General features: G+C 31.6%; 1 protein-coding gene across 1 annotated transcript in view; it reads left to right on the top strand.

Moving 5' to 3' along the window:
* Positions 1 to 22,338, top strand: part of LOC127733021 (probable ATP-dependent RNA helicase DDX56) — a 30,307-nt gene extending 7,969 nt beyond the window's left edge. The window contains exons 4-17 of the mRNA XM_052242274.1: positions 488 to 561; positions 1,153 to 1,323; positions 2,085 to 2,175; positions 7,909 to 7,973; positions 8,600 to 8,704; positions 10,021 to 10,092; positions 11,219 to 11,335; positions 12,170 to 12,289; positions 14,336 to 14,436; positions 15,739 to 15,812; positions 16,714 to 16,803; positions 17,278 to 17,383; positions 21,445 to 21,545; positions 22,245 to 22,338. Coding sequence (XP_052098234.1) covers positions 488 to 561; positions 1,153 to 1,323; positions 2,085 to 2,175; positions 7,909 to 7,973; positions 8,600 to 8,704; positions 10,021 to 10,092; positions 11,219 to 11,335; positions 12,170 to 12,289; positions 14,336 to 14,436; positions 15,739 to 15,812; positions 16,714 to 16,803; positions 17,278 to 17,383; positions 21,445 to 21,545; positions 22,245 to 22,316 — 1,359 coding nt within the window. The 3' untranslated portion in view covers positions 22,317 to 22,338. The remainder of the gene's footprint in view (positions 1 to 487; positions 562 to 1,152; positions 1,324 to 2,084; positions 2,176 to 7,908; positions 7,974 to 8,599; positions 8,705 to 10,020; positions 10,093 to 11,218; positions 11,336 to 12,169; positions 12,290 to 14,335; positions 14,437 to 15,738; positions 15,813 to 16,713; positions 16,804 to 17,277; positions 17,384 to 21,444; positions 21,546 to 22,244) is intronic.
* Positions 22,339 to 26,129: the final 3,791 nt, after the last annotated feature.

Genomic DNA, 26,129 nt, shown 5'->3' with positions numbered 1-26,129 from the left:
GCTGGAGAGAACCACCAACCTTCGGCAGGAAAACTGACAATCCTAGTCCATTGAGATTAGATTTGATGCAGGGTTCAAAATCTCACAACCTAACAAAAAAATTGTTTAAAAAAAAAGGGGGGAGGGAGTATTTAATTACTTTTGTACAATTTTGGTTCCTTGGGCGTTCTTGGTAAATCAACATTACAGAGCTTAACCTGTGTTCAAGTAAATTGTACTCTAAGATTGAATAAAAAATGTATAACATTTCTTTTTATAAAAGCCCTACCTTAATTTTTACCTACAGAAGGTCTTGCTTATAACATAAAAATTAGTTTCATGTAATGCATTAGAATAGAAATTACAGTAGTGTATTTGTGTATATATGAAAACATGTATTATATAAATTTTGTAATCATAGAATTTTATTTAAAGTAGGTACATATGAATTTATTTTATTATGATATAGAAATATTGCATTAGTATATGATTGCTACTTCTTTTTCAGGAATTGACATCATGCTGTTCCAGAGAAATAAAGTGTGTTGATGTTTCACCTAAAGTTCCACTGCTTACACAAAGGTAACATCACAAACAATAGTGATCATATTTATCAAAGAAACAACCATCACAAAGTAATTGAGCTCAAACAACATGTATGTGAAGGAAAAGACAAAATATATGGAAATAAGTATTATTTGTCCATTGAACACCATGCCCGGCTGTCAACCAAATAAGTTTCATCACGGTGATTACATTTATGTAGGGTGTTGAATTGGTTGCCTTTTTTTCTCATGAAAATACCAAAAAGGTAATAAAAAATCATACATTGAAAAAAGACAGACAACACCATGTCTAGAAGAAAAAAGATGAAAAGACAAACATTAGACCACAAAATGCTGCATAGAAAAACTAAAGATTAAGCAACACAAACCCTGAAAAAACCCAGAGAACTCTTTTTTACTCTGAAATGGTAAGCATTCCTGATAGAGTCATATTTGGTAGAACAACCCAATGCTGTTAAAAGATGATTACATGTATCTTAGCATACATAATGGTAAAGTTGAACCATTTTATCTGTTGTTTTGCTGACTCTGTAAAGAAATATTGGACAACATATAAACTTATTCACATTCAGATTGATGTAAGATTTATGTATTTTCATTTTTACAGACCCAAATTGATGGAGAAACCAGATATAGTTGTTGGGACACCTACACGTATCTTGGCACACATACAGGCTGGTAACCTCAGTATCAAAGACACCTTGGAGATGCTTGTTATAGATGAAGCAGATCTGGTTTTCTCTTTTGGCTATGAGGATGATGTTAAAGCTATCATAAAGTAAATTTTTCATTCTTGTCAATTTTTGAGTGTTTTATTCCAAAACCCTCATCAATGCCTTTTTGGAGACTTTGATACGACAGATGTGGATAAGGTACCCCCTTATGGAGCTACATTTATGGTTAATGCAGACCTTTTTACCTGTTCCGTTCCAAACGTTGCCTGAGGGACCCCCTTTTTCAAATCCTGAATCTACATCTGTACTACACACTGTTGAATTAATAATAGTTTACAGCAGATCATCATCCAAATATTTTGGAAAAGGCATGTTTCAAATCTTATTTGTAAAGACAAATTTGAATTTTTACCCTCTTTTGCTCACAGTTTTAAACAACAGGTTATGTTAGGTTCTTTCTATTTTCCACATAGTCTGAATGGTAAAACAATCTGTGGAGCAGTACTTTTTAAAAGTTTTCTTGTATACTTTGTTTTGGAATACAGAAAATAGAGATGTAAAACTTCAATATTGTGGTACATCCACGCCATTTTAGTAATGATTTATAAAGTACATGGAAGAAAAAAGGTGTATTTGTTCAATAAATGAAGGGATCATTTTGCAAAAATCGCTTTGCATGTCCTTTAAGATTGGTTGGCACATAAGATATTTTTTCAAAGACTGATTAAAAATGTGGAATGTAAATGTTGTATCTGTTTCTTATTGGACAAAGCATAATTTTCCAATGACTATGCAATGCAATTTATGAGGATGGAGCACTGCAGAAGTCTGAATGATATAAAAATGAACAATATTTGTATTTTAGACAACTGCCAAAGATATATCAAGCTTTCCTTATGTCGGCTACACTCAGTGATGATGTATTAAGTTTGAAGAAATTAGTACTTCATAATGCAGTAAGTCACATAATATTTTTTTATGTCACAAAGCTTCCTGTTTCTAACTCTTAAGCTTTGATTTCTTAAACTAAAGCATTGGACTTTCATTGCTTTCAATTAAAATGTACTCTTCAGTCAAGAAAATTGTTCTCAAATTGTATGCAGAACTTATTTTTGTATGTAAAAAATGTCACATAAAAAGCTGGTCAATGTCCACAATATTTCATGTTCGAATGTCTTTTCACCTTTCTAATATCTTCTTAAGTTTAAATATAATTATGCTGGTTCATTGATTTCCATAAAAATATATTCTCTATACAAAAATTAAATCAAATACTATACTATTACTACAGTGAACATTAAAACAGTTATAGTGCTTATCCTGAAGGCTTTGGCCTATCACTATAGTCTACCAAACTGCAGTTTGAATTCATCTCCACAAACTGATCAACAGGTTAAATATTTTAGCTAATTGCTTCAGTGATAGGTTGTTAGTATGAAGTGAGTGCTGTGAAATAAAAATTATATTTACTATTCAACTTCAGTTATTTAATGTCTGTGTAATAAAAATGAAATAAAATGATCACCTACTATTATATGAGGCACTGGTTTAAAAAGGCCTGACTTTGATATGAAAACTTCTATCCTAATGACATTTCATAAATAATTAGGTTTTACAATTGTTTGGTTAGTCAATAATTTATTGTTTTGTTTTCTAACAGGAAGTTATTGTGTAATTGTAACTTGGATATGTTTTCTATAAAAATTACTGATCTACTGGTATGAAAGGGAAATAATTTTTATTCAGTCATTGTAAAAAAAAATTTAATCAAAGATGCCAGGCTGATGATTTTGTACGGCAGACACAAGTTTTGTCTACAGAAGACTCATTAGTGAAGCTCAAATAAAAAAATTGAAATGCCAAATTCAGTACGAAATTGAAGTGAATTGAGGAAACAAAATCCCAAAAGCTTTTGCAAAGTACTGTTTATAAGTAATCTAATCCTCACGTGTAGAAAATTCTTATTTCTTTTGAACAATTCAAATTTTTGCAAAACAGTTAATTTATAATTTTGACCATATGAATTATAATTCTTGTCAACACAGAATTGCTGACTACTGGGCTGGTGATACCCTCTTAATTTACAGAGGAATCTATGATTTATGCAACTTTGAATGTGTCATAATATGTTTTAAACAGGTTTTTTTCAAAATTTTAATCATCTTAAAATTAGATTTCAGTGTTCTTTTAACAGAGGATAATAGTTTAATAATCATGGAAACAATCTTTAGAACAAATTACTTATAAAATGTCAATATGAAGAAAGTTGATAGTTGACAGAACACAATTTTGCTGATTATAATTTGAATTATTTCCTTTTATTATTAGCAGATGACTAATTGGTTTCAAAAAAATATCCAAATTACAATTACACAACAACTTCCTGTTAGAAAACAAAGCTTTTAATTATTGACCAAAAAAAGAATGTTTTGAATTATTATTTATGAAATTTATTTAGGATGGAAGTTTTCATGTCAAAGTTAGACCTTTTTAAAGCATTGCCTCATGTTATACAAATGCATTATTGTCCCCCTCGTAATGCATTGCTGGGGACATGGAAATACTGGGCGTCTGTCAGTCTGGTCTTGTTTGCACTCTCACGTGTACAATTCTTGCCAGATTTTTATGAAACTTATATCATAGGTTTATATTAGCAATGTCTTGGACGAGTTTCAAAATCAGTACCGATCAATTATTTTTAAAAGAGTTATGCCCCTTGGATACATTCATTTTATGGAAAATTGCCTCGTTAGCGCTCTCGTGTGTTTTGAATTCTTGCCAGAATTTTATGAAACTTATATCATAGGTTTATATAAGCAATGTCTTGGACGAGTTTGAAAATCAGTGCCGATCAATCATTTTTAAAAGAGTTATGCCCCTTGGAAAAATAAATTATAGGGAGAATTGCATTGTTAGTGCTCTCATATGTACAATTCTTGCCAGAATTTTATGAAACTTAAATCATAGGTTTATATTCGCAATGACTTGGACAACTTTGAAAATCAATGCAGATCAATAACTTTTAAAAGAGTTATGCCCCTTGGAAATATTAATTATATGGAAAATTGCCTTATGAGCGCTCTAATGTGTACAATTTTTGCCAGATTTTTATACGACCGCAAAAATTGAAAATTTTTTGGTCGTATATTGGTATGACGTTGGCGTCGTCGTCGTCGGCGTCGTCTGGCGTCGTCCGAAGACACATTGGTTTTCGCACTCTAACTTTAGTTTAAGTGATTGGATCTCCATGAAATTTTACCATAAGGTTCAATACCACGAAAGGAAGGTTGGGATTGATTTTGGGGGTTATGGTACCAACAGTTAAGGAATTAGGGGCCAAAAAGGGGCCAAAAATAAGCATTTTTGTAACTTCCAGACAATAACTTGTGTGTAAGTGTATGGATCTCTCTGACATTGTACCACAAGGTTCCATATCACAAAGGGAAGGCTGTAATTGATTTTTGGGGTAATTGCCTCAAAATTTTAGGAATTAGGGGCCAAAAAAGGGGCAAAAAACAAGCATTTTTCTAGTTTCATGACAATAACTTGTGTGTAAGTGTTTGGATATTTCTGAAATTGTACTACAAGGTTCCATATCACAAAGGGAAAGCTGGAATTGAGTTTGTGGGTAATTGCCCGAAACGTTTAGGAATTGGGGGCCAAAAAGGGGCCAAAAATAAGCATTTTTCTAGTTTCCAGACAATAACTTGTGTTCAAGTGTATGGATCTCTCTGAAATTGTACTGCAAGGTACCATACCACAAAGGGAAGGCTGGGATTGAGTTTGGGGGTGATGAATCATAAGGGGGTTCAAAAAATTTGGGGGGGGGATTTTTTTTTTTTCTTTTTTTTTCTTTTTTTCCTTTTTTTTTTCTTTTAAAATTTTCCATTTTAAGTTGGTTATTTCTGATTAATATTTAAAAGCAAATAATGATGATATGGTAGGAGATACTCACCAAACAGGATGTGTAAATTATTATATAATAAGTATTGTGCAATAGCAAGAAATTTTCAATTGCACAGTATTGCACAATTGCAAGAAATCTTCAATTGCACAGTATTGCGCAATAGCAAGAAATCTTCAATTGCACAGTATTGCGCAATAGCAAGAAATATCCAATAGCACAATATTGTGCAATAGCAAGAAATTGTCAATTGTACAGTATTGCGCAATAGCAAGAAATATTTAATTGCACAGTATTGTGCAAAAGAAGATACTTCGTATAAATTGCTTATTTCTCGATCAATTTCAATGGGGTTTTATTCTTGAATTCTTGGGGTTCTTTAATATGCTGAATCTAACCGTGTATTAAGTTTTTGGATTTTGGGCCCCCGTTTTTAAATTGGTCCACATTGAGGTCCAAAGGGTCCAAAATTGAACTTTGTTTGATTTCATCAAAAATTGAATTATTGGGGTTCTTTGATATGCCGAATCTAACAATGTATTTAGATTCTTAATTTTTGGTTCCGTTTTCAAATTGGTCTACATTAAGGTCAAAAGGGTCCAAAATTAAACTTAGTTTGATTTTAACAAAAATTGAATTTTTAGGGTTCTTTGATACGCTGAATCTAAACATGTATTTAGATTTTTGATTATGGGCCCAGTTTTCAAGTTGGTCCAAATCGGGGTCCAAAATTAAACTTTGTTTGATTTCAACAAAAGTTGAATATATGGGGTTCTTTGATATGCTGAATCTAACCATATATTTAGATTTTTGATTTTTGGGCCCGTTATCAACTTTGTCCACATTGAGGTCAAAATTAAACTTTGTTTGATTTCATCAAAAATTGAATTCTTGGGGTTCTTTGATATGCTGAATCTAACCATGTATTTAGATTTTTTATTTGTGGACCCGCTATCAAATTGGTTCATATTGAGGTCAAAAGGGTCCAAAATTAAACTTTGTTTGATTTCATCAAAAATCGAACTATTGGGGTTCTTTGATATGCCAAATCTAACCGTGTATTTAGATTTTTGATTTTGGGTCCCGTTTTTAAATTGGTCTACATTAAGGTCCAAAGGGTCCAAAATTAAACTTAGTTTGATTTTAACAAAAATTGAATTCTTGGGGTTCTTTGATATGCTGAATCTAAACATGTGTTTAGATTTTTGATTATGGGACCAGTTTTCAAGTTTGTCCAAGTTGGGGTCCAAAATTAAACTTTGTTTGATTTCAACAAAAATTGAATATATGGGGTTCTTTGATATGCTGAATCTAACCATGTATTTTGATTTTGGACATTGGACCATAATAGGTAAATTAAAAAAATTGAAATTCTTAGACCACATTCTTTCTGTGTCAGAAACCTATGCTGTGTCAAATATTTAATCACAATCCAAATTCAGAGCTGTATCAAGCTTGAATGTTGTGTCCATACTTGCCCCAACTGTTCAGGGTTCGACCTCTGCGGTCGTATCAAGCTGCGCCCAGCGAAGCATTTTATTATGAAATTTATATTATAGGTTTATATCATCAATGTACTTGAAGAGTTCAAAAATCAGTGCTGATCAATTATTTTTAAAAGAGTTGAAAATATTGATTATATGGAAAATTGCAATGTTATCGCTCTCATGTGTTCAATTCTTGCCAGAATTTTATGGAACTTATATCATAAGTTTATATCAGCAATGTCTTTGACACTTTCGAAAATAAGTTCTGATCAAATATTTTTATAGAGGAATACCCCTTGGAAATATAAATTATAATGAAAGTCACATTGCATTTTCTCTGAAGCCTTCATTTCTCTTAATATATTAATAAAAAGTTTTAAAGATAAAAAAAAAAGTGCCTTTTTAAGTTACTGCCCTTGTACCTTGGATAGATAAAATATGTGCAACACGTGGGACATTGGAACTCTGTTCTTTAATTTTATTTGAATTTCATGACATAGACGAAAATTAACTGATATCTAATGGTAAGTAAAACTATTTTATCACTGCACTCACTTCACACTAACAACCTATCACTGAAGCAATTACTTGAAATATTTTACCAGTTGAACAGTTTGTATTGATGAATTCAAACTGCAATTTGGTAAACTATTTGAGCAATTGATATAGTAATAGGCCAAAGCCTACTGAATAAGCACTGTAAATACAATCAAACATGAAACTTATAAAAACATTTGTTTCTGTATGCTTGCTTGATGCTGTATCCATTATTTCTAGAAAAAGCTTGATAGAACTATAACATTCTACCTATTAAAATGTTATATTTATCCTAGATAGAATTTCAGTATGAATAAAAGGAAACGTTGGATTAAAATCAGTGAGACAGTTACATAACAACACAGGCTTACAAAAATATACATTAAAGCTGTTATCCTAATGCTTGTAGTTTAAAGGTTTGGTTGGCTTGCTTGCTTTGTTTGTATAAATGTTTGCTCAAGCATTGTAATTAAGATTGGCATCTGCAATCAATAGATAGGTGGGGCTTCAGCTTGTATACAGTATTGATACTTAAATGTTATTGGGTGTTATGTATAATTTGAACAAGGTGAAGTCCCGCCTATCTATTGATTGCAGATGTCAATCTTAATTACAATGCTTGAGCAAACATTTATACAAACAAAGCAAGCAAGCCAACCACACTTTTAAATTGCTAGCATCAGGATAACAGCTTTAAGAGGTTAACATATTTCGTGACACTTGTTTGGTGTTTGCTTTAGTTAACAATGAAATTTTTGCAGGTAATTTTGAAGTTAGAAGAATCACAGTTACCTGAATCTTCACAGCTGACACAGTATCATATAAAGTAAGTAAGGCCAGAGCAATTTAATTCTGTGTTAGGAGTAAATGGGGCATAGGTTTGCTTCGTACCTCCTTTTGAAGAAAATGTTGACACTTAACATAGAAATGAAATTTTTTCGACCTTATGGAATTGTAAAGTGAATATTTCTTATGAAACCAATTTTCTCTTTAAGTAAAGAACCATTATCTACATTTGCATATTTTTTAACAAATTTACTATGAACCTTTGCAAGGGCATATATACAACACCAAATTGTAGATTATTTCTATTAGATTTGTTTCTGTTACAAAAAAGCAAATAGTCTTTAATTTTATTAAAGCCATGTTGATCTTTTATTTACTGGACAGTTTCGGGATGTTTTCGTTTATTGGCTGAAAAATGTATGTCATAGTTGTTAAGAAAAGCTGTTCATATTGGATCCATATCTATTCAACTTCTAGTTTTAGTTGCATTTTAAGCCATTATATTTTTCTAGAAAAGATTATGATTAATGCTGTTATTTTCGCTTGTGGGATTTGAGGAAATGAGGAAAAACGCACCTGTTGAATATTGATTTTACATCATTCCTCAAATATGTTGGAATCAATTAATTGCAAATGCATTTATTAGAAAAAACTTTCTTTTTGTAGATGTGAAGAAGAAGATAAGTTTACATTGATATGTGCCTTGTTAAAGTTGGGACTAGTACGAGGAAAGTCTATTATATTTGTAAATAATGTTAATCGTTGTTATAAGTAAGTATCCCTACTATCATATTGAAATACAGTAAAATCAGTCTTAACTGAACTCAGTCAGGAATAAAGATTTAGACAAGTATTTGCTTTTACAACTAAAACAGAATACTCATTGTAAATCCTGAAACAATAGTCCAGTATTGAGTAACCAATTACACTGGAGTTGGTTAAGACAGGTTTCACTGTGATATCTAGCATTTAGTGTTGTATTAATGAATAGTTCTAGGTTGCACTTTGTAAATACAGCTGTTTCACAAACCATGCCTCTTTTGGGGAGATATATAATATTCATAGATATTTTGTTTTGTTTACGTACTGGTTCCCAGATATGATCTCTATACTTCATCTCATAGAGACATAACTAGGGAATGTTACCAGTATAAATACTCATGGATAGCGGCTAAAATGAATTCTGAGGAAGACCCAAAGTGAAGGGAGGGATAGTACAGAATTTTAGTATAAGTTTAAACTCTTAGAAGTTCGGGGCATATAAATGTTGAAAATATGCCACACAGCCCTATGTTTTGACCTTTGAAAAAAATAGTAGTGCATATGAAGTTTCCATTCTAGGATATAATTTTTTATGAAACTTCATAGTAAAAGTGGCACAGTTTTAGCCGTAAAAGGAGTTCCTATGGGAAATTGCATTGTCTATATATACAGAAGTGCAACCTCTTGTTTCAGAAATTGGATGAAAGAAGACATCTCCCAAAAAATGTAAAGAAAGCTGGACATTTTTTCAATCTTTGTAAGCATTTCAGAAAATCCACAAAACCACTGGGTGTCCAAGGGCACAAGGTTTTATTGAAAATGATTAAATCATACTTGGATACAGTTTCTATTTTACTGACAGTGTATATTTTGAAGTGTGGAATGCTAACCAACAGAAGTTTGTGATATACTGGCCATTATTGCAACATCACATGTATCAAAAGAGTTTACTTAAGTCTTAAAATAAACTTGAATTCTGATACCTAATATGTTAAACAGTGTTATTTTCTATGTTTTTTGAGTTATATGTATAATTATCTTTCAGTTTGAACATGGGTCATATCTGGTTTTCTTTAAAAGGGATCAAAGAGTGGGCATTTTTGTAGTGAAGAGCATTACATAAAGTTATCTTTATACAGTGATAAAAAAAATAATCTCTTGCTTGGAGAAAATTGAATATGCTTAAAAAAACAAGTTAAGTAAAGAGCTTCTTGCATTAAAGTATGTTGAAAAAAAGGCCAAAATCTTGGATGAATAAAAAACACCTTAATATTGAAATTAAGAAGATTATGTCATTTATTGTAAGTGGTTTATATTTTTTTCAGATTAAAATTATTTTTGGAACAGTTTGGTATAAAAAGTTGTGTGCTGAATTCAGAACTTCCTGTTAGTTCAAGGTAATTTTAACTACATAATATTTATAGATAAGATTGTTTATGAAAAAAAGCATTTGTATACCAGTATTAACATGTCAGTAGTATCAAATAGTGTGTATATATATTAGGAAAGTTATGGTGTTATGACACTTATTGCATTCACTTATAAAGATCAACACTGCAAAAATAATAAAAAAAGTCATTGTCCTTTAACACATTATCTGGGTGTGTATATATAGAGAATATCATATGGCTTTTTCAATATCACATCCGTATCAACCAGAGACACGAATATAATCCCAAGAGCTCTGCTCGAGGGATTATATTGGTTGAGGGTTGATACAGGGTGTGATATTGAAAAAACCATATCATATACACTTTATTATATACTTCAAGTAGATGTTTCCCCCGTAAGTTGATGTAATACAGATTAGTGGTTTGAAAATGCCTTTAAAAGCGTGACTGATAATCGATGACGTGACGTCATAGAGTTGTAGGGGTTTGGTAAAGCTTATGTAACCGTGACTGATATTGATATCATCATGGATGGTTGATACAGCATGATTTTCATTGATTGTATTACACATAACAGTATACCTGTATTTACTACTAAGTATATAATAAATAATCCTTTTTACCTATTTGACTGATGTTAGCCGTAAATAGACCTTAGATTTATTACTGTGATTTATCTGAGTGTTCCTTTAGAGTTATGATTAGCATGAGATTAAAGAAGTTTTACCACCTTCATTTTGTAGAAAAGTCTTAATTGTATAAGATACCTCATTAGTCTTGCTGTTAATGCAGTGACCAATTTACAGCATTTTACAAGAACAATGAAGTCAAGTTTGCATGTTTGTTGGGTGAACCATAAAATCAATACTACCTTTGTTTACCACCAATGGAAAGAGAATCAGTAGTTATTACTATCCAATCAAATCAAGGGATGGGTAACAAAAGGGTGACTAAAAAACCTGTTTTACTGTAATGTTTTTATATTTACAATAGCTGCTAAAGACTTCATGGTTCACTTAACAAACAAGCAAACATAACTTTTATGCATGATGTACACACTCGAATAGTTTAACTGTAATATGATTTGATACTCTAAAGATCATTCAATGCTACCCGTATTGTTATTTTTCAGATGCCATATTGTGACACAGTATAATGAAGGATTGTATGATTATATAATAGCCTCAGATGAAACATTACTGATGAATCCTAAAACCAATCCAAATGAACCTACGAAAAAGAAACATAAGTAAGTATAAGTTTGTCACAGTATGGAAAACTTTAATAAATATTATAGCTAGCAGTAACCTGCATTGGACATCCTTGTTTAATCAAGTAAAACAAGTTTTGTATTTCATAAAATAAAAGCCAAAAAGAATTCATAACTTTATGCCCTGCAACAAATGAAAAAATCATATTTTATGGTACTACTGTGATTGGGGTTATTAGATTGAGTGACTTTGCTCAGTTTTGCATTTCTGTATATTTCCCAGTAACCTATTGTATTTCATTGCTTCATTGTATTAATAGTACAAGTCAATTTAGCAACATTTTAGTCACCATTAACAACATATCATGTTCATGTCTCATGTTTTGGTTCATGTTTATAGTCCAGAGTGTTGTAACTGTGATATTTTACGAAAGACCAATTGAAAAATGGTATGCATTATGGGAAAAACACTGTTTCTGATGTACAGAACAGTTCAGACTCTTTTTTTAAAGACAGTGAAACTTCAAAATTAACCAGGACTGAAATTGACTTGGAGTTTTTTATTAATTTATTTGAAATTTTGTGTTTAAGTTGATATTTTGAAAATCTAGCTTCCTTATGTATACTAAGATTTTGAGGTGGAAAATCTCTGTCTGATGGAAATATTTTCTAGTGGTATCAAAGTTTAAATATTTCATATTTGAAATTTAATTGTAAGTTTTACAATTCGATGTTAGACTTTTTTTAGATAGATACAAAAGATGGAGACAAAATAGGGGAAAAAGTTCTTTTCCTCATACTCCCTTCTCTCTTGTACTCTACCGTGTACTGTTTTTATTGCACATACTAATCATAAAGTAAATATACTTTTAGACAAATAAAGAGAGATAAAGAATATGGTGTTTCCAGAGGTATAGACTTTCAGAATGTGTCGAATGTTATTAACTTTGATTTTCCATCAACGGTAGATACATACATTCACAGAGTAGGAAGGTATGCATAATGTTTGTCATTGTTTCACCCAACAGTATAAATGAGATAAGGGGTATATGTCAATGAGTTAGCAAACCAACAACAACGCATAACCAAAAAGACATCCAGAGGTTAGCTTATTGTCTTCAATGATAGACAATGTTCATAAAACATGTCAAGCTTCTAATTACCCCAAATTTAGACAAAATTCAACAGAGACCATCAGAGATCTGCCATTAGCACTAAAAAATATAACGGAAGCTGAATCTTTATATTGGTTTTTCCTAAAAATCAAGTCCTATTTCTTTTTTCAAAGCACAATTAGAAAAAAAACCCTGTTTTTTTATAAATGAAGCATTGTTGTAGAATGGCTATGCTGATTTTTTAGATTTCAGATAGAAAATGACTACATTTGGAAATATTTCATAAATTGTCTCCCTTTTAGATGTTTTACTGCATATTCTATACAATTGCTATCTCCAGTCGCCAAAAAAGTTTCTTTTTGAACAATTCTTCATATTCTAAAGTATACCACTTCTTTATAGGGGAAATGTTATTTTAAATTAGGCCAGGAATGTTCTGAAATACATTTACGGTGGTACATAACAGTACAGTGAGATAAATCTGTAAATCAGCTGAACGTTTTAACCATGTTCTATTGTTAAGGAAATATTAAGTTTCTCAAATGATCAAAATTAGTGTTTGTCAAACTGCTATATATCCAAAGAAATTTTTCCGATAAAGTGTGTGGTTCAAATTTTTTAAAATTTTCATATTTTTGTCAAAGGGTCAAAGTAAATCTTTGTCAAAACTTTATGAAAATTAAACGAACCAAATTAATTTTAGTCGAGGTGTTTGGTACCACCTTAAACATTAAGGAGGAGATAACTACATTTTCCAGTTTTTGTCTCGCCTTGACAGAGTCAAAAAGCGAGACATAGGTATGCTGTTTCCGTCGGCGGCGGCGTCAACAATGTATTAGTTTGTGATTAGGTCTAGTTTATGGTGAACCACTAGTGGTAGGTCAATGATATTTGGTATGCAGTTGTGCTAGCATTGGGACATCTCATCACCATGGAGATTATTTGGCCCCATCCCCTCAGTCTTGGTTTATTGACTTTGAAACTTTGCTTAGGTTACATGTATTAGTTTGTGATTAGGACAGTTTATGGGGAACCACTAGTGGTAGGTCAATGATATTTGGTATGCACTTGTATAAGCATTTGCATATCTCATTTCCATGGAGATTATTTGGCCCCGTCCCTTCAGTCATGGTTTATTGACTTTGAAACTTTTGCTTAGTTTTCATGTATTAGTTTGTGATGAGGTCAGTTTATGGGGAACCACTAGTGGTAAGTCAATGATATTTGGTATGCAGTTGTATAAGCATTTGCATATCTCATTTTCATGGAGATTATTTGGTCCCGCCCCTACAGTCATGGTCTATTGACTTTGAAACTTTTGCTTAGTTTTCATGTATTAGTTTGTGATTAGGTCAGTTTATGGGGAACCACTAGTAGTAGGTCAATGATATTTGGTATGCAGTTGTATAAACACTGGCATATCTCATTTCCATGGAGATTATTTGGCCCCACCCTTTCAGTCATGGTCTATTGACTTTGAAACTTTTGCTTAGTTTACAAGTTAATGTTTGTGTTTATGTTTCTTTAAAGGGAACGACTTATGGAATGGTATTTGGTATGCAGTTGTATAAGCATTGGCACATCTCATTTCCATGGAGATTGTTTAGCCCTGTACCTTTAGTCATGGTTCATTGACTTTGAATATTTGCATAACTTACATGTTAAAGTATTGTTATTTTAATTTCAACATTTTCATTATCAAAATAACAAATCGGCGAGACATATCTCTGTGTTAACAGTTTATTTTCTTTTCTATAATCCATAACAAAAGTTAGTTTACTGTTTCAATGATTTCTGGATATTGTCAGTCACTAACAATAAGGTTTTAAAATTTTGTATGTTTAATTTGACTACTTCTATACTTGTAAACAATATAAAATATTTAATACATTTAGAAGCAGTAGATCTTTTACAAATATTTCAGGACTGCTAGGGGAGATAATCAAGGAACTGCATTGTCATTTGTCAATATAAAGGAAATGAAATCATTAGAAGCAGTTGAAGAAGCTCTAGCTGAGTCAACTCGTATGTATAGTGCATTTTATCTTTGATTCTTAGAAAATAATTGATTTTTGGTAATATATAGTATATATAGAATAATACATTGCAAAATCTGTATCACATGCTGAATCACCACAAGGAACCAATATCAATCCTGAGGGCTGATATTGGTCCAGTGTTGATACAGCATGCAATACAGATTTTGCCATGTATTGATCTATTTATCATATATTTTAATAGAATCAGATTCATGATATATAAGGGGACAACCATTTGATTCTGAGGTGAGGACCTGGCAGATTTTGGAAATAACTGTTCTGGCCCCCATTTAGGTGAAAATAAATAATCTTGCCTAATCACACATTAATATATATGTGTATCCTATAAAAAGGTGATCTGTATTACAAAAGATAAATTATTTTAGGGGGTGAAAAGTTGTTTCTGAGGGGTGGCGAGGAGAGGCAGAATTTGTGTCAATTTGGGGATGAGCAGAAAATAAATATTCTGGCCCTAGCTGAGTGACCATGAATAATCTGGCCGCCTTTATGTTGGAAATAAATATTCTGACCTCATCAAATTTGCCAGGCCCCCTTCAAAATTAAATGGTCGACCCCTAACAGACTGCTGCTTAACCCTGTTGCTGGCGCTTATTCAATGTGGTTACATTTCATATCATGCCAGGAAATACAGCAACTGGACATACTATGTCTAACTTTGAAGTCATTCAATATATGATGTCATGCCCTGATGACGTAACATTGGAGACCTATTGAAGCCTCAGAAAAAAATTAAACTATTTAACCAGCGGCGTTTTATTTGAAAGAGAGGCGTTAATGAATAAGTGCTTGCATAAATTAGATATATGGAAACATGTGCCCCTCTGGCAGCATGAAGAGAGTTAACATCATTGTCGTCTTCTGAAATTTCAAGTGTATAACAAATGAGGGGCTGAGGAAACAATCTTGAGATGTTCCAAAAGGGGTGCGATACAGGGTATGGGATACAGGTTTAGCTATGCGATACAGGGTATGGGATACAGGGTAGATGATACAGATCGGAGAAAAGAACCTTTAATATACAAAATTTCTGTATTTAGTACTAAATATATGATCACTCTAAGACGCCACTTTTCAAATCCGTCGTCACCATCATTATCATCTTATCATTATTTCCAACACAAATGCATTACTTAAGAGATATAATTTGTCTGAAAACCCATTGTACAGGACAAGTAATAGTCTATTTTAATACAATATAAACTACAAACGTATTTTAATAAATTTTGTAAATATTTACTTGTTTATAGAAAAATATATTGTGTTTCAGCTGATGGTGAAAATGTTTTTAAGCCATACAATTTCAAAATGGCGGAGATTGACGGTTTTAAATACAGAGCAAAGGTTTGATATTTATACATTAAGTAAATCAACATGCATGATGTTTTTTTTTTTGCAATTATTATTTAATTTTATATATCATGTAAAACTGAAGGTCCAGGAAGGTAACATTGCTAGTTTTGACAGATTTAGAATTACAAATGACTAAAATGAAATTCCAAATTTCAGGCAAATTGACATTAAAAATTTATCAAATCTGTCATTTTTAAGAAATAGCAATTTTTGGTTATCAGTTATTTAATCCCAATGGCCATGTTTTTCGGGTAATGAAATTGCCACTCAGTATTTTATGATAATCCACAGAGACCCCTGTTTTAATGACCAATGGATATATCAGGCTAATAAAGAAAGCTAATCACTTTTACATGTACCTACATTCACACCTGACAGGATGCTATACAGATTAAGTTCAGAGGATTAAAAAAAAAAAAAAGTTCAGAGGATTAAAAAAAAAAAAAGTTCAGATGATTCAGTTCTTTATTCAAACCAATGCACAACTGTTTTTCTCTCACAAAAGTCCAAATCAACAAGTAACTACTTTTTAATTATCTATGAATAAAGTATTTACTAGAAAGAGGAGCAAAACCAGATATATCAGGAGCCTCTGGCCTTTGTTATTCTTGTATCATTTTTAATTTTTGGTTTTTGTGTATAATTTGGAGTTTAGTATGACGTCCATTATCACTGAACTAGTATACATATTTGTTTTGGGGCCAGCTGAAGGACGCCTCTGGGTGCTGGAGTTTCTCGCTGCATTGAAGACCCATTGGTGGCCTTCGGCTGTTGTCTGCTCTATAGTCGGGTTGTTGTCTCTTTGACACATTCCCCATTTACATTCTCAATTTTATATATGAGAATTATATGAGTATATGCAATTAAACTAATGTTTAATTTTATACTTAAGGATGCTATGAGGGCTGTTACCAAAGTTGCAATTAGAGAAGCAAGATTAAAAGAAATTAAAATAGAAATTTTAACTTCACAGAAATTAAAGGTAGGTAACAGTTTTGCCTATTGATGCGCCTGTTAAAATTATCAGAAGTTACTTTACTCTATAAAAAATGATTTAAATGAAGAACACCTGATAATTTCGATTGTGCACCAATTGGTCATAATTTTTAGCCGTACACAGTGGAATTATATTTGACACATTTTATTTGATTAAATGAAACAAAAGTTATTGATTACTTTGTTGGTGCACAACCTTAACAATATCTTGCTTTTTGTCAAGCCTGAAACATTTTGTCTAGGATGGAAGACACTGTGATCCTATAAGTTAGTTATAATCATAATGTTTTGGTGATTTTTAAAAAGTTTTATAGTGTTTTAACTCTCATTAACATTCAAGTAAGAATTATAAACAAAAAATGATACCTATTTTAAAATTTAGAATTACTTATGCCTTTGAATAAAAGGAGACAATAAAGCTAGAATTTTGTTATGCATTATTCCTTTATTTTCTTTGCAGTCTTATTTTGAAGATAATCCAAGAGATTTACAAGTACTAAGACATGATAAAAGTTTGCACACAGTAAAAAGTTCTAGTCATTTGAAAGATGTTCCTGACTATCTTAGTAAGTAATCAATTACCATGAATTTCTATACATATAGATCATATCGTTTTCTGCACATTGATATCATAAAATATCAGCAGCGAGCCACAATGTTAACCTTTTTGTTGAGTGAGCGCAGCAAACAAGCAAAAAAATCTTGACATTGCGTGGAGCAGCTGATATTCTACTGTATCTTTACGCAGAAAACCAGATAATCTGTTAATTGTCCTTTTTCTGGTCTTTTAACAATTAATTTGATCCCCCCTGTAAAATGATCCGGGGGATAAAATGTCTTGGAATATTTTATCCTCTAAGATAGAAAATTGCAACAAATTATATCCCAAACACTAAAAAAATATCCACAATGATGGATATTACTTTAGTGTTGTGGGATATAAAATGTTGCAATTTTCTATCCTAGAGGATAAAATATTCAAAGACATTTTATCTCCCGGATCATTTTACGAAAAAATTAAAAACAGTCCTTAGTAGGAAATTTTGGGAATATCTGGTTAAGAATAACCCAGTTAATGCTTGGAAAATTCTGTCCTCGAAATAAAACAATATTCACTATAAATTATATTATTTTTTTGAATAATTGTTCAACAATAACACAAATACAAAAGAAATATATATTACATTCACAAATTTATGTTACAAACAACATATTTTCAATGCATTTTTCTATTTCATCTGTTAATGTGCAAAATATTCAAAAATACTAGATTGACGTTTCTTATCTCTACACTTTCTTTTCGGACGCTTATTTTGGGTTTCATCTTCTTGATCATTTTGCTCTTGAATATACTGTTCAATGATTTCAATTTCATCCTCTGTATCAATTTCTTTAAAAGTGGACTGTGTTAGGAACAAGGATCCATCGAGAACATCACAGTTATTATTGTTCATATCCGAATTCTGATCTTGGTTTTCATTATTGTTTGATTCATAACTTTTATCTAAATCATGATGATCAACAACAGGTTGTGTTTTATTGGGTTCAAAATGTATTTCAGCTGATACTGTCTGAGTATTGTCATTGGGAGAATAATATTTCTTAATGTTCATCTGTTTGAATGTGCCTATAACATCATCACTTGATACACATTTAATCCTGTATGTGCCCTTTTTTACAACTTTATCAATTTTGTATGGCCCCAACCAATTTTGTTTTTCCATTCTTTTCTTTCTCTTCTTATTTTTCACCAGTACATTATCATTTTCTTTAAACTCATTTTCATGAATATTATGTCTATTGTCAAAATGCAACTTCTGTCTTTTTTGTGCTTGATCGATATTTTCCATGACTTTCTCCGAAATCAACTTCTGAATTTCATGTAATTTTATAGCACAATCTTCAATTTGACCTTGGTTTAATTCTTCATATGACTGAAAAGTGTTAACAGTATTACCTATAGATTGTTCATTTGGTAATATCGGATTTCGCCAATACATTAATAGAAAGGTGAGAAATTAGTAGATGAATGTTAAGAAGTGTTGTAAGAAAACAAACATTTTGGCAGAAAACGTTCCCAAAGATTAGTTTCCTCTTTTAGGGTTTTGTTCAACATGTTTTTAAGAGTCTGATTATACCTTTCACATTTGCCATTTGCCTGTGGATTATAAGGGGTTATTTTAATATGTTTGTATCCATACATGTCATATATCACACCAGATAACTTGGAATTAAATTCACCACCATTATCGCTAATCATTTCCAGTGGTACTCCATGGCGACAAAATAAAGTATACAAGTTTTCAGCTATTTCACTTTCGTTTTTGGTATAGAGAGGAAATGCTTCTGTATAATTTGAAAAAAAGTCTATGACGGTTAATACATATTTGTATCCTGCATCGGAAAGAGGTTTTCCAGTTTTGTCATTATATGGGCCGATTAAGTCAATGGCAATTTTTTTCCATGTTGAGGGAGGAATGGGTATTGGTGTCATTTCTGGTTTTGTTGTTTTCTGTTTTTTATTACTTGTTTGACACTGTTCACAAGTTTTTATGAAGCTTTTCATATCTTTTATTATACCTTTCCAGTAATAACGTTCTTGTATTTTCACCACAGTTTTGTCGACTCCAAGGTGGGACCCACAATTTATGTGACATTCTGATATAATTCGAAATTTTTCGTCTGATGGGATTACCAATCTCAAATTTTGATCATCTGCTGCTACACATTTGCCTGAAAATAATATGAAAGATTATTTTATCTTTTGTATAAATATAAATTTATATAATTTTTTTAATAAAAATCAACATAGGATAAGTATTAAAAGAGAGACAACTGTAATCTAATAACTGGAAACAAAATCAAACGCACCTTTTTGTTCTGAACATACATGTTATCCCCGAAGAAAATTGTCCTTTAATTAGTGAATACTATTTATGATAAGATTTATTCCAGTTAGGATAAAATATCACTGACATTTTATCTCTGTATACTACATGTATTATAACCTGTCGATATTATTTATGGGATAGTTCTATTTTACCTACATCTTCTGATCCATGATCGATATTTGATTATTTTTGGGTTTAAAATCTCTTTTATTTAATTCAAAACATATTTCAAAACAAACACTGTTAATTATTGATGATTATACAAATATAAATATAAAACTTACCTTCATTAATTCTGTAGTACAGCTTATTTTCTTTAATTATGAAGCTTTGGGCACGTTTTCGTAATGCTCGTTTCTCATTTAAAGAGCTGTTTTCGGAGTATTCTTTATTCAGCAGATATTTGTACAAAACGTTATACTCCTCTCCATCCATCTTGACATAAATGATTATCTATTATCATTTTACTTGTTCCTTTAAAGCAATGTGCCATTTGTTAAAACACTTCATTGATCAAGATGCAGTAGGATAGTATTTACATGATATTGTATCCCATCGGATATAATTTTACTGAAATATTATCCCAAATGGATATAATTTTGTAGAAATATTATCCCTAGAAATAATAAATTTCTTGGTAATATTATCCCATGGGAAATTATTTTACTACTCACTTTTATCCTTAGGATATTATATCTACATTGATTTTATCCTTCGTAGCGGATAACATTTTTTAGAGTGGGACAACTTTTAAAGGTAAAAAATATCCATTATTGACTTATATTTCATCTGTAGGGATAGTTTTTACTTAATATATTGTCCCTTGGGAAATTATATTCTAAGGATAATATTTAAGTTTACACCTCCACCCTTGGACAGTTTTACGATTGATAATGTCTCCTCACACATTGTGACGTTGCTGATAGCTTCTCAGACATTTTGATGACGCTGATAAGTTCTTCTCATGTCTCAAAGCTGTAATGGGAAAATTGCGAAGCAACTGACCAGGTTAATGAATACAACCTGTATAAATCATAGCTCAGAAATCAAATATTGAAAATTGTAATGTCTAGAATAGAGGGTATAACAGATCCTAGTCTAACTTTTATCTAGATTTCCACTTCAAACTGGAGAAAAGCTCAGTTCAAAACAGATCACTGTTAAGGTCTGATATGAAGTCGACCGATTATCAGGAGTGATAAGAAAAATTATTTCTCCTAATTATAATTAATCTATCATACATTTCAAACATTTTTTCCCCATCAAAAGTGCATAAATTTAAATATGAAATTAATGTTTTTACTGAATGTAGACTTGTGATCATGTAAGACAAATCTCATCTGTATGGAACTTTTAATTGTTTTCAGTTTAAGATGCTGATTATTGAAACAACAAAAAAGGAATTTTAAGCGAAAAGAAAGAAAAGCAAATTCTTTACCTGCTATATTATTTTGATGAAAAATTGATATGTCTTTCAAGAGCCAGTCAAATGATGCAAATTTAGAGATGATGGGTTTTGTTTTGCTTTCTTACTATTCATTTTACAACTAACACTAAAATTTTAATCTTTGATGAGATCTTTTTGAACATCATTTCCAGAAATCACATAAATTTGATTGAATTTCAAGTACTCATACCATGCTATACAACAAATTTAAGGTGTCATTGTTATCTATAAATCCCCATCACATCAAGCATTAATGGTAACACAATGGTTATTAATCTTGTTTACATAGTTCCACAGACACTCAAAAACTTGAGTGGGAGAGGAAGACAGTCAAGATCAGGAAATAGACAGTTTAACAGAGGCCCAACACAGACTGAAAAGAAATTTAGGGTAAGCTTAGATTTTATTTAAGACTGAACTGGATATTATATAAAATTATAGATTGATAAATACTTTTAATTTGCCGGACAACAACAAGCTTTTAACTTATTTGTATTATTGCATTACTATATGAAGTGAGTCGTATACAAGAGGATTTTTATACCAGGTATATGATTTTGCTTTTAATTTGGTATAGTAATAAGGTTTTATGTCAGTAATAGGAATGATGCTTCTTGTCATTCGATCGCCTGTGTGGTTTCTTGTTAGTGTGCTCACTTTGAGTGCGGGAGGTTGTGGGTTTGACCCCTGGACTGGTCAAACAAAACACTTTAAAATTGTTATTTGCTGCTTCTCAGCTTAATGTGATTAGTAAGGTTACATGTCTTCCTGCAGCATATTACCATGTGAACTAACACATTAAAAATCTGGCTTAACATGTCGGTTTTGTACATAGAAGAGTTCATATTCTTGTCCTGAATATGTATTTAATTTGCCATTGGATGTTAAACAGCCATCCATCAGCTTGTCGTGTTTAACATTTTAACAGAAAATTTAGAACTTTTAAATCAATGTTAGTTAGGAGATACATTGATGTGTTTACAGAAATATCTTTTCTGTAAAAATATTGGAGAACCATATTCAATGTTTAAATCACATACTAGAAGCCTGTGGTTTATATACTTTTAACATATTTTTCTCTTTTTTCAGAAAAGGAAAGCTGATCCTTTGAAAAGTTTTGAGTTTGCGGGACTTGGTAATAAGAAAAAGAGAAGGAAATGAATAAATTATATGAACATTAAAATTAGTTGTATATGGTTTATTTTGAAATATAGTGTTAAACTAAATTTCAATACCTTGATCAAAGGTGTAACACATTAGATCGTATAGTTAAAGGGTGCAATACAAGTTTTACAGTGCAGTAAATCAAGTGGTCCAAATTGACTATGGTATGTGAGCTTATGCCATCACTTAGCATACATAGTGAATTTTTTTGGAATGTTTTACTGTGAAATCCTTCATCCCAGATGAATCAAAGTTGACTTCTGTATGGTGCATATATCACTTACAAAAAGGTTGTGTCTTGAAAAATATCTATTTTGTCCAGCTGTCGTTCCCATGAAAAGGACTCCAAATACGGGTTTGCCACTTTTATAGAGTTAAAGAGAAAATCTAGGTTATGGTGATCATTTCTACTGAACTTGTCTCCTAGCACAGGCACACAGGTGCAGTACAAAAATTTAAAGGATTTTGTCTATATGCCATTCACTGTGTGCCATATCAGTCAAAGGCAACATCAAAATTTTGTCTTAATCTGGTATTTAAATGATGTTTCTGTAGAAAATGATGTTTGAATTTTTCTTGGGTATTTAGGGCCATTATAAGCACTTTGTTCATCAGCTCCTTTTTATGCCCCCGCCGTAGCGGTGGGGGCATTACGTTTTACCCTTGTCCGTCTGTACGTACGTCCGTCCATACATCCCAAAATTGGTTTCCGTTCTCTAACTTGAGTTTGCCTCAACCAAATGTTATGAAACTTATACACAATGCTTATAACCACAAAACACAGATCAAGTTTGAATTTTGGTGGCGTCACCATTCTAGAGTTATGCCCCTTTATAAATGGAATAAAATGCTTCGCTGGGCGCAGCTTGATACGACCGCAGAGGTCGAACCCTGAACAGTTGGGGCAAGTATGGACACAACATTCAAGCTTGATACAGCTCTGAATTTGGATTGTGATTAAATATTTGACACAGCATAGGTTTCTGACACAGAAAGAATGTGGTCTAAGAACTTCAATTTTTTTAATTTACCTATTATGGTCCAATGTCCAAAATCAAAATACATGGTTAAATTCAGCATATCAAAGAACCCCATATATTCAATTTTTGTTGAAATCAAACAAAGTTTAATTTTGGACCCCAACTTGGACAAACTTGAAAACTGGTCCCATAATCAAAAATCTAAACACATGTTTAGATTCAGCATATCAAAGTACCCAAAGAATTCAATTTTTGTTAAAATCAAACTAAGTTTAATTTTGGACCCTTTGGACCTTAATGTAGACAAATTTAAAAAACGGGACCCAAAATTAAAAATCTAAAAACACGGTAAGATTTGGCATATCAAAGAACCCCAATAATTCAATTTTTGATGAAATCAAACAAAGTTTAATTTTGGACCCTTTTGACCTCAATATGAACCAATTTGATAGCGGGCCCACAAATAAAAAATCTAAATACATGGTAAGATTCAGCATATCAAAGAACCCCATATATTCAATTTTTGTTGAAATCAAACAAAGTTTAATTTTGGACCCCAATTTGGACCAACTTGAAAACTGGGCCAAAAATCTAAAATCTAAATACATGTTTAGATTCAGCATATCAAAGAACCCCATATATTCAATTTTTGTTGAAATCAAACAAAGTTTAATTTTGGACCCCAACTTGGACCAACTTAAAAACTGGGCCCATAATCAAAAATCTAAACACATGTTTAGATTCAGCATATCAAAGAACCCTAAGAATTCAATTTTTGTTAAAATCAAACTAAGTTTAATTTTGGACCCTTTGGACCTTAATGTAGACCAATTTAAAAAACGGGACCCAAAATTAAAAATCTAAATACACGGTTAGATTCGGCATATCAAAGAACCCCAATAATTCAATTTTTGATGAAATCAAACAAAGTTCAATTTTGGACCCTTTGGACCTCAATGTGGACCAATTTAAAAACGGGGCCCAAAAATCCAAAAACTTAATACACGGTTAGATTCAGCATATTAAAGAACCCCAAGAATTCAAGAATAAAACCCCATTGAAATTGATCAAGAAATAAGCAATTTATACGAAGTATCTTCTTTTGCACAATACTGTGCAATTGAATATTTCTTGCTATTGCGCAATACTGTACAATTGACAATTTCTTGCTATTGCGCAATATTGTGCTATTGGATATTTCTTGCTATGGCGCAATACTGTTAAATTGAAGATTTCTTGCTATTGCGCAATACTGTGCAATTGAAGATTTCTTGCTATTGTGCAATACTGTGCAATTGAAAATTTCTTGCTATTGCACAATACTTATTATATAATAATTTACACATCCTGTTTGGTGTGTATCTCCTACCATATCATTATTATTTGCTTTTAAATATAAATCAGAAATAACCAACTTAAAATGGAAAATTTTAAAAGAAAAAAAAAAAGGAAAAAAAGAAAAAAAAAAAAAAAAAAAAATCCCCCCCCCAAATTTTTTGAACCCCCTTATGATTCATCACCCCCAAACTCAATTCCAGCCTTCCCTTTGTGGTATGGTACCTTGCAGTACAATTTCAGAGAGATCCATACACTTGAACACAAGTTATTGTCTGGAAACTAGAAAAATGCTTATTTTTGGCCCCTTTTTGGCCCCCAATTCCTAAACGTTTCGGGCAATTACCCCCAAACTCAATTCCAGCTTTCCCTTTGTGATATGGAACCTTGTAGTACAATTTCAGAAATATCCAAACACTTACACACAAGTTATTGTCATGAAACTAGAAAAATGCTTGTTTTTTGCCCCTTTTTTGGCCCCTAATTCCTAAAATTTTGAGGCAATTACCCCCAAAATCAATTACAGCCTTCCCTTTGTGATATGGAACCTTGTGGTACAATGTCAGAGAGATCCATACACTTACACACAAGTTATGGTCTGAAAGTTACAAAAATGCTTATTTTTGGCCCCTTTTTGGCCCCTAATTCCTTAACTGTTGGTACCATAACCCCCAAAATCAATCCCAACCTTCCTTTCGTGGTATTGAACCTTATGGTGAAATTTCATGGAGATCCATTCACTTAAACTAAAGTTAGAGTGCGAAAACCAATGTGTCTTCGGACGACGCCGGACGACGACGACGCCAACGTCATACCAATATACGACCAAAAAATTTTTAATTTTTGCGGTCGTATAAAAATTGCAAAATTTTTAGTTTCCGTTCTCTAACTAAAGTATGCCTCAACTAAATGTTATGAAACTTATACACAATGCTTATTACCACAAAACACAGATAAAGTTTGAATTTTGGTGGCGTCACTTTAACCGTTCTAGAGTTATGCCCCTTTATAAATGGAAAAATTGCAAAATTTTTAGTTTCCGTTCTATTAATTAAGTTTGCCTCAACCAAATGTTATGAAACTTATACACAATGCTTATTACCACAAAACACAGATGAAGTTTGAATTTTGTGGCGTCACTTTAACTTCTAGAGTTATGCCCTTTATAAATGGAAAAATTGCAAAATTTTTATTTTCTTCTAAATATCAAGTAATTTTTAAAATTGGAGTTATCTTCCTTTGTCCATGATTATAGTTGAATCAACTACAATCAATGCTTTATACAATGCAATGTTTAATTTTGACATTTTGGTAGTGTCACTTTAACCATTATTGAGTTATGCCCCTTTATAAATCGAAAGATTGCAAAATTTTTAGTTTCCATTCTGTAACTTAAGTTTGCCCCAACCAAACATTATGAAACCTATACACAATATTCATTACCACAAAACTAAGATCAAGTACAAATTTTTTGTTTCCGTTTTCTAACTTTAGT

This window comes from Mytilus californianus, unplaced genomic scaffold (assembly GCF_021869535.1).
Source record: "Mytilus californianus isolate M0D057914Y unplaced genomic scaffold, xbMytCali1.0.p SCAF_3, whole genome shotgun sequence".
Taxonomy (NCBI): Eukaryota; Metazoa; Mollusca; class Bivalvia; order Mytilida; family Mytilidae; genus Mytilus; species Mytilus californianus.
This window is presented reverse-complemented; position numbering and strand designations above follow the sequence as displayed.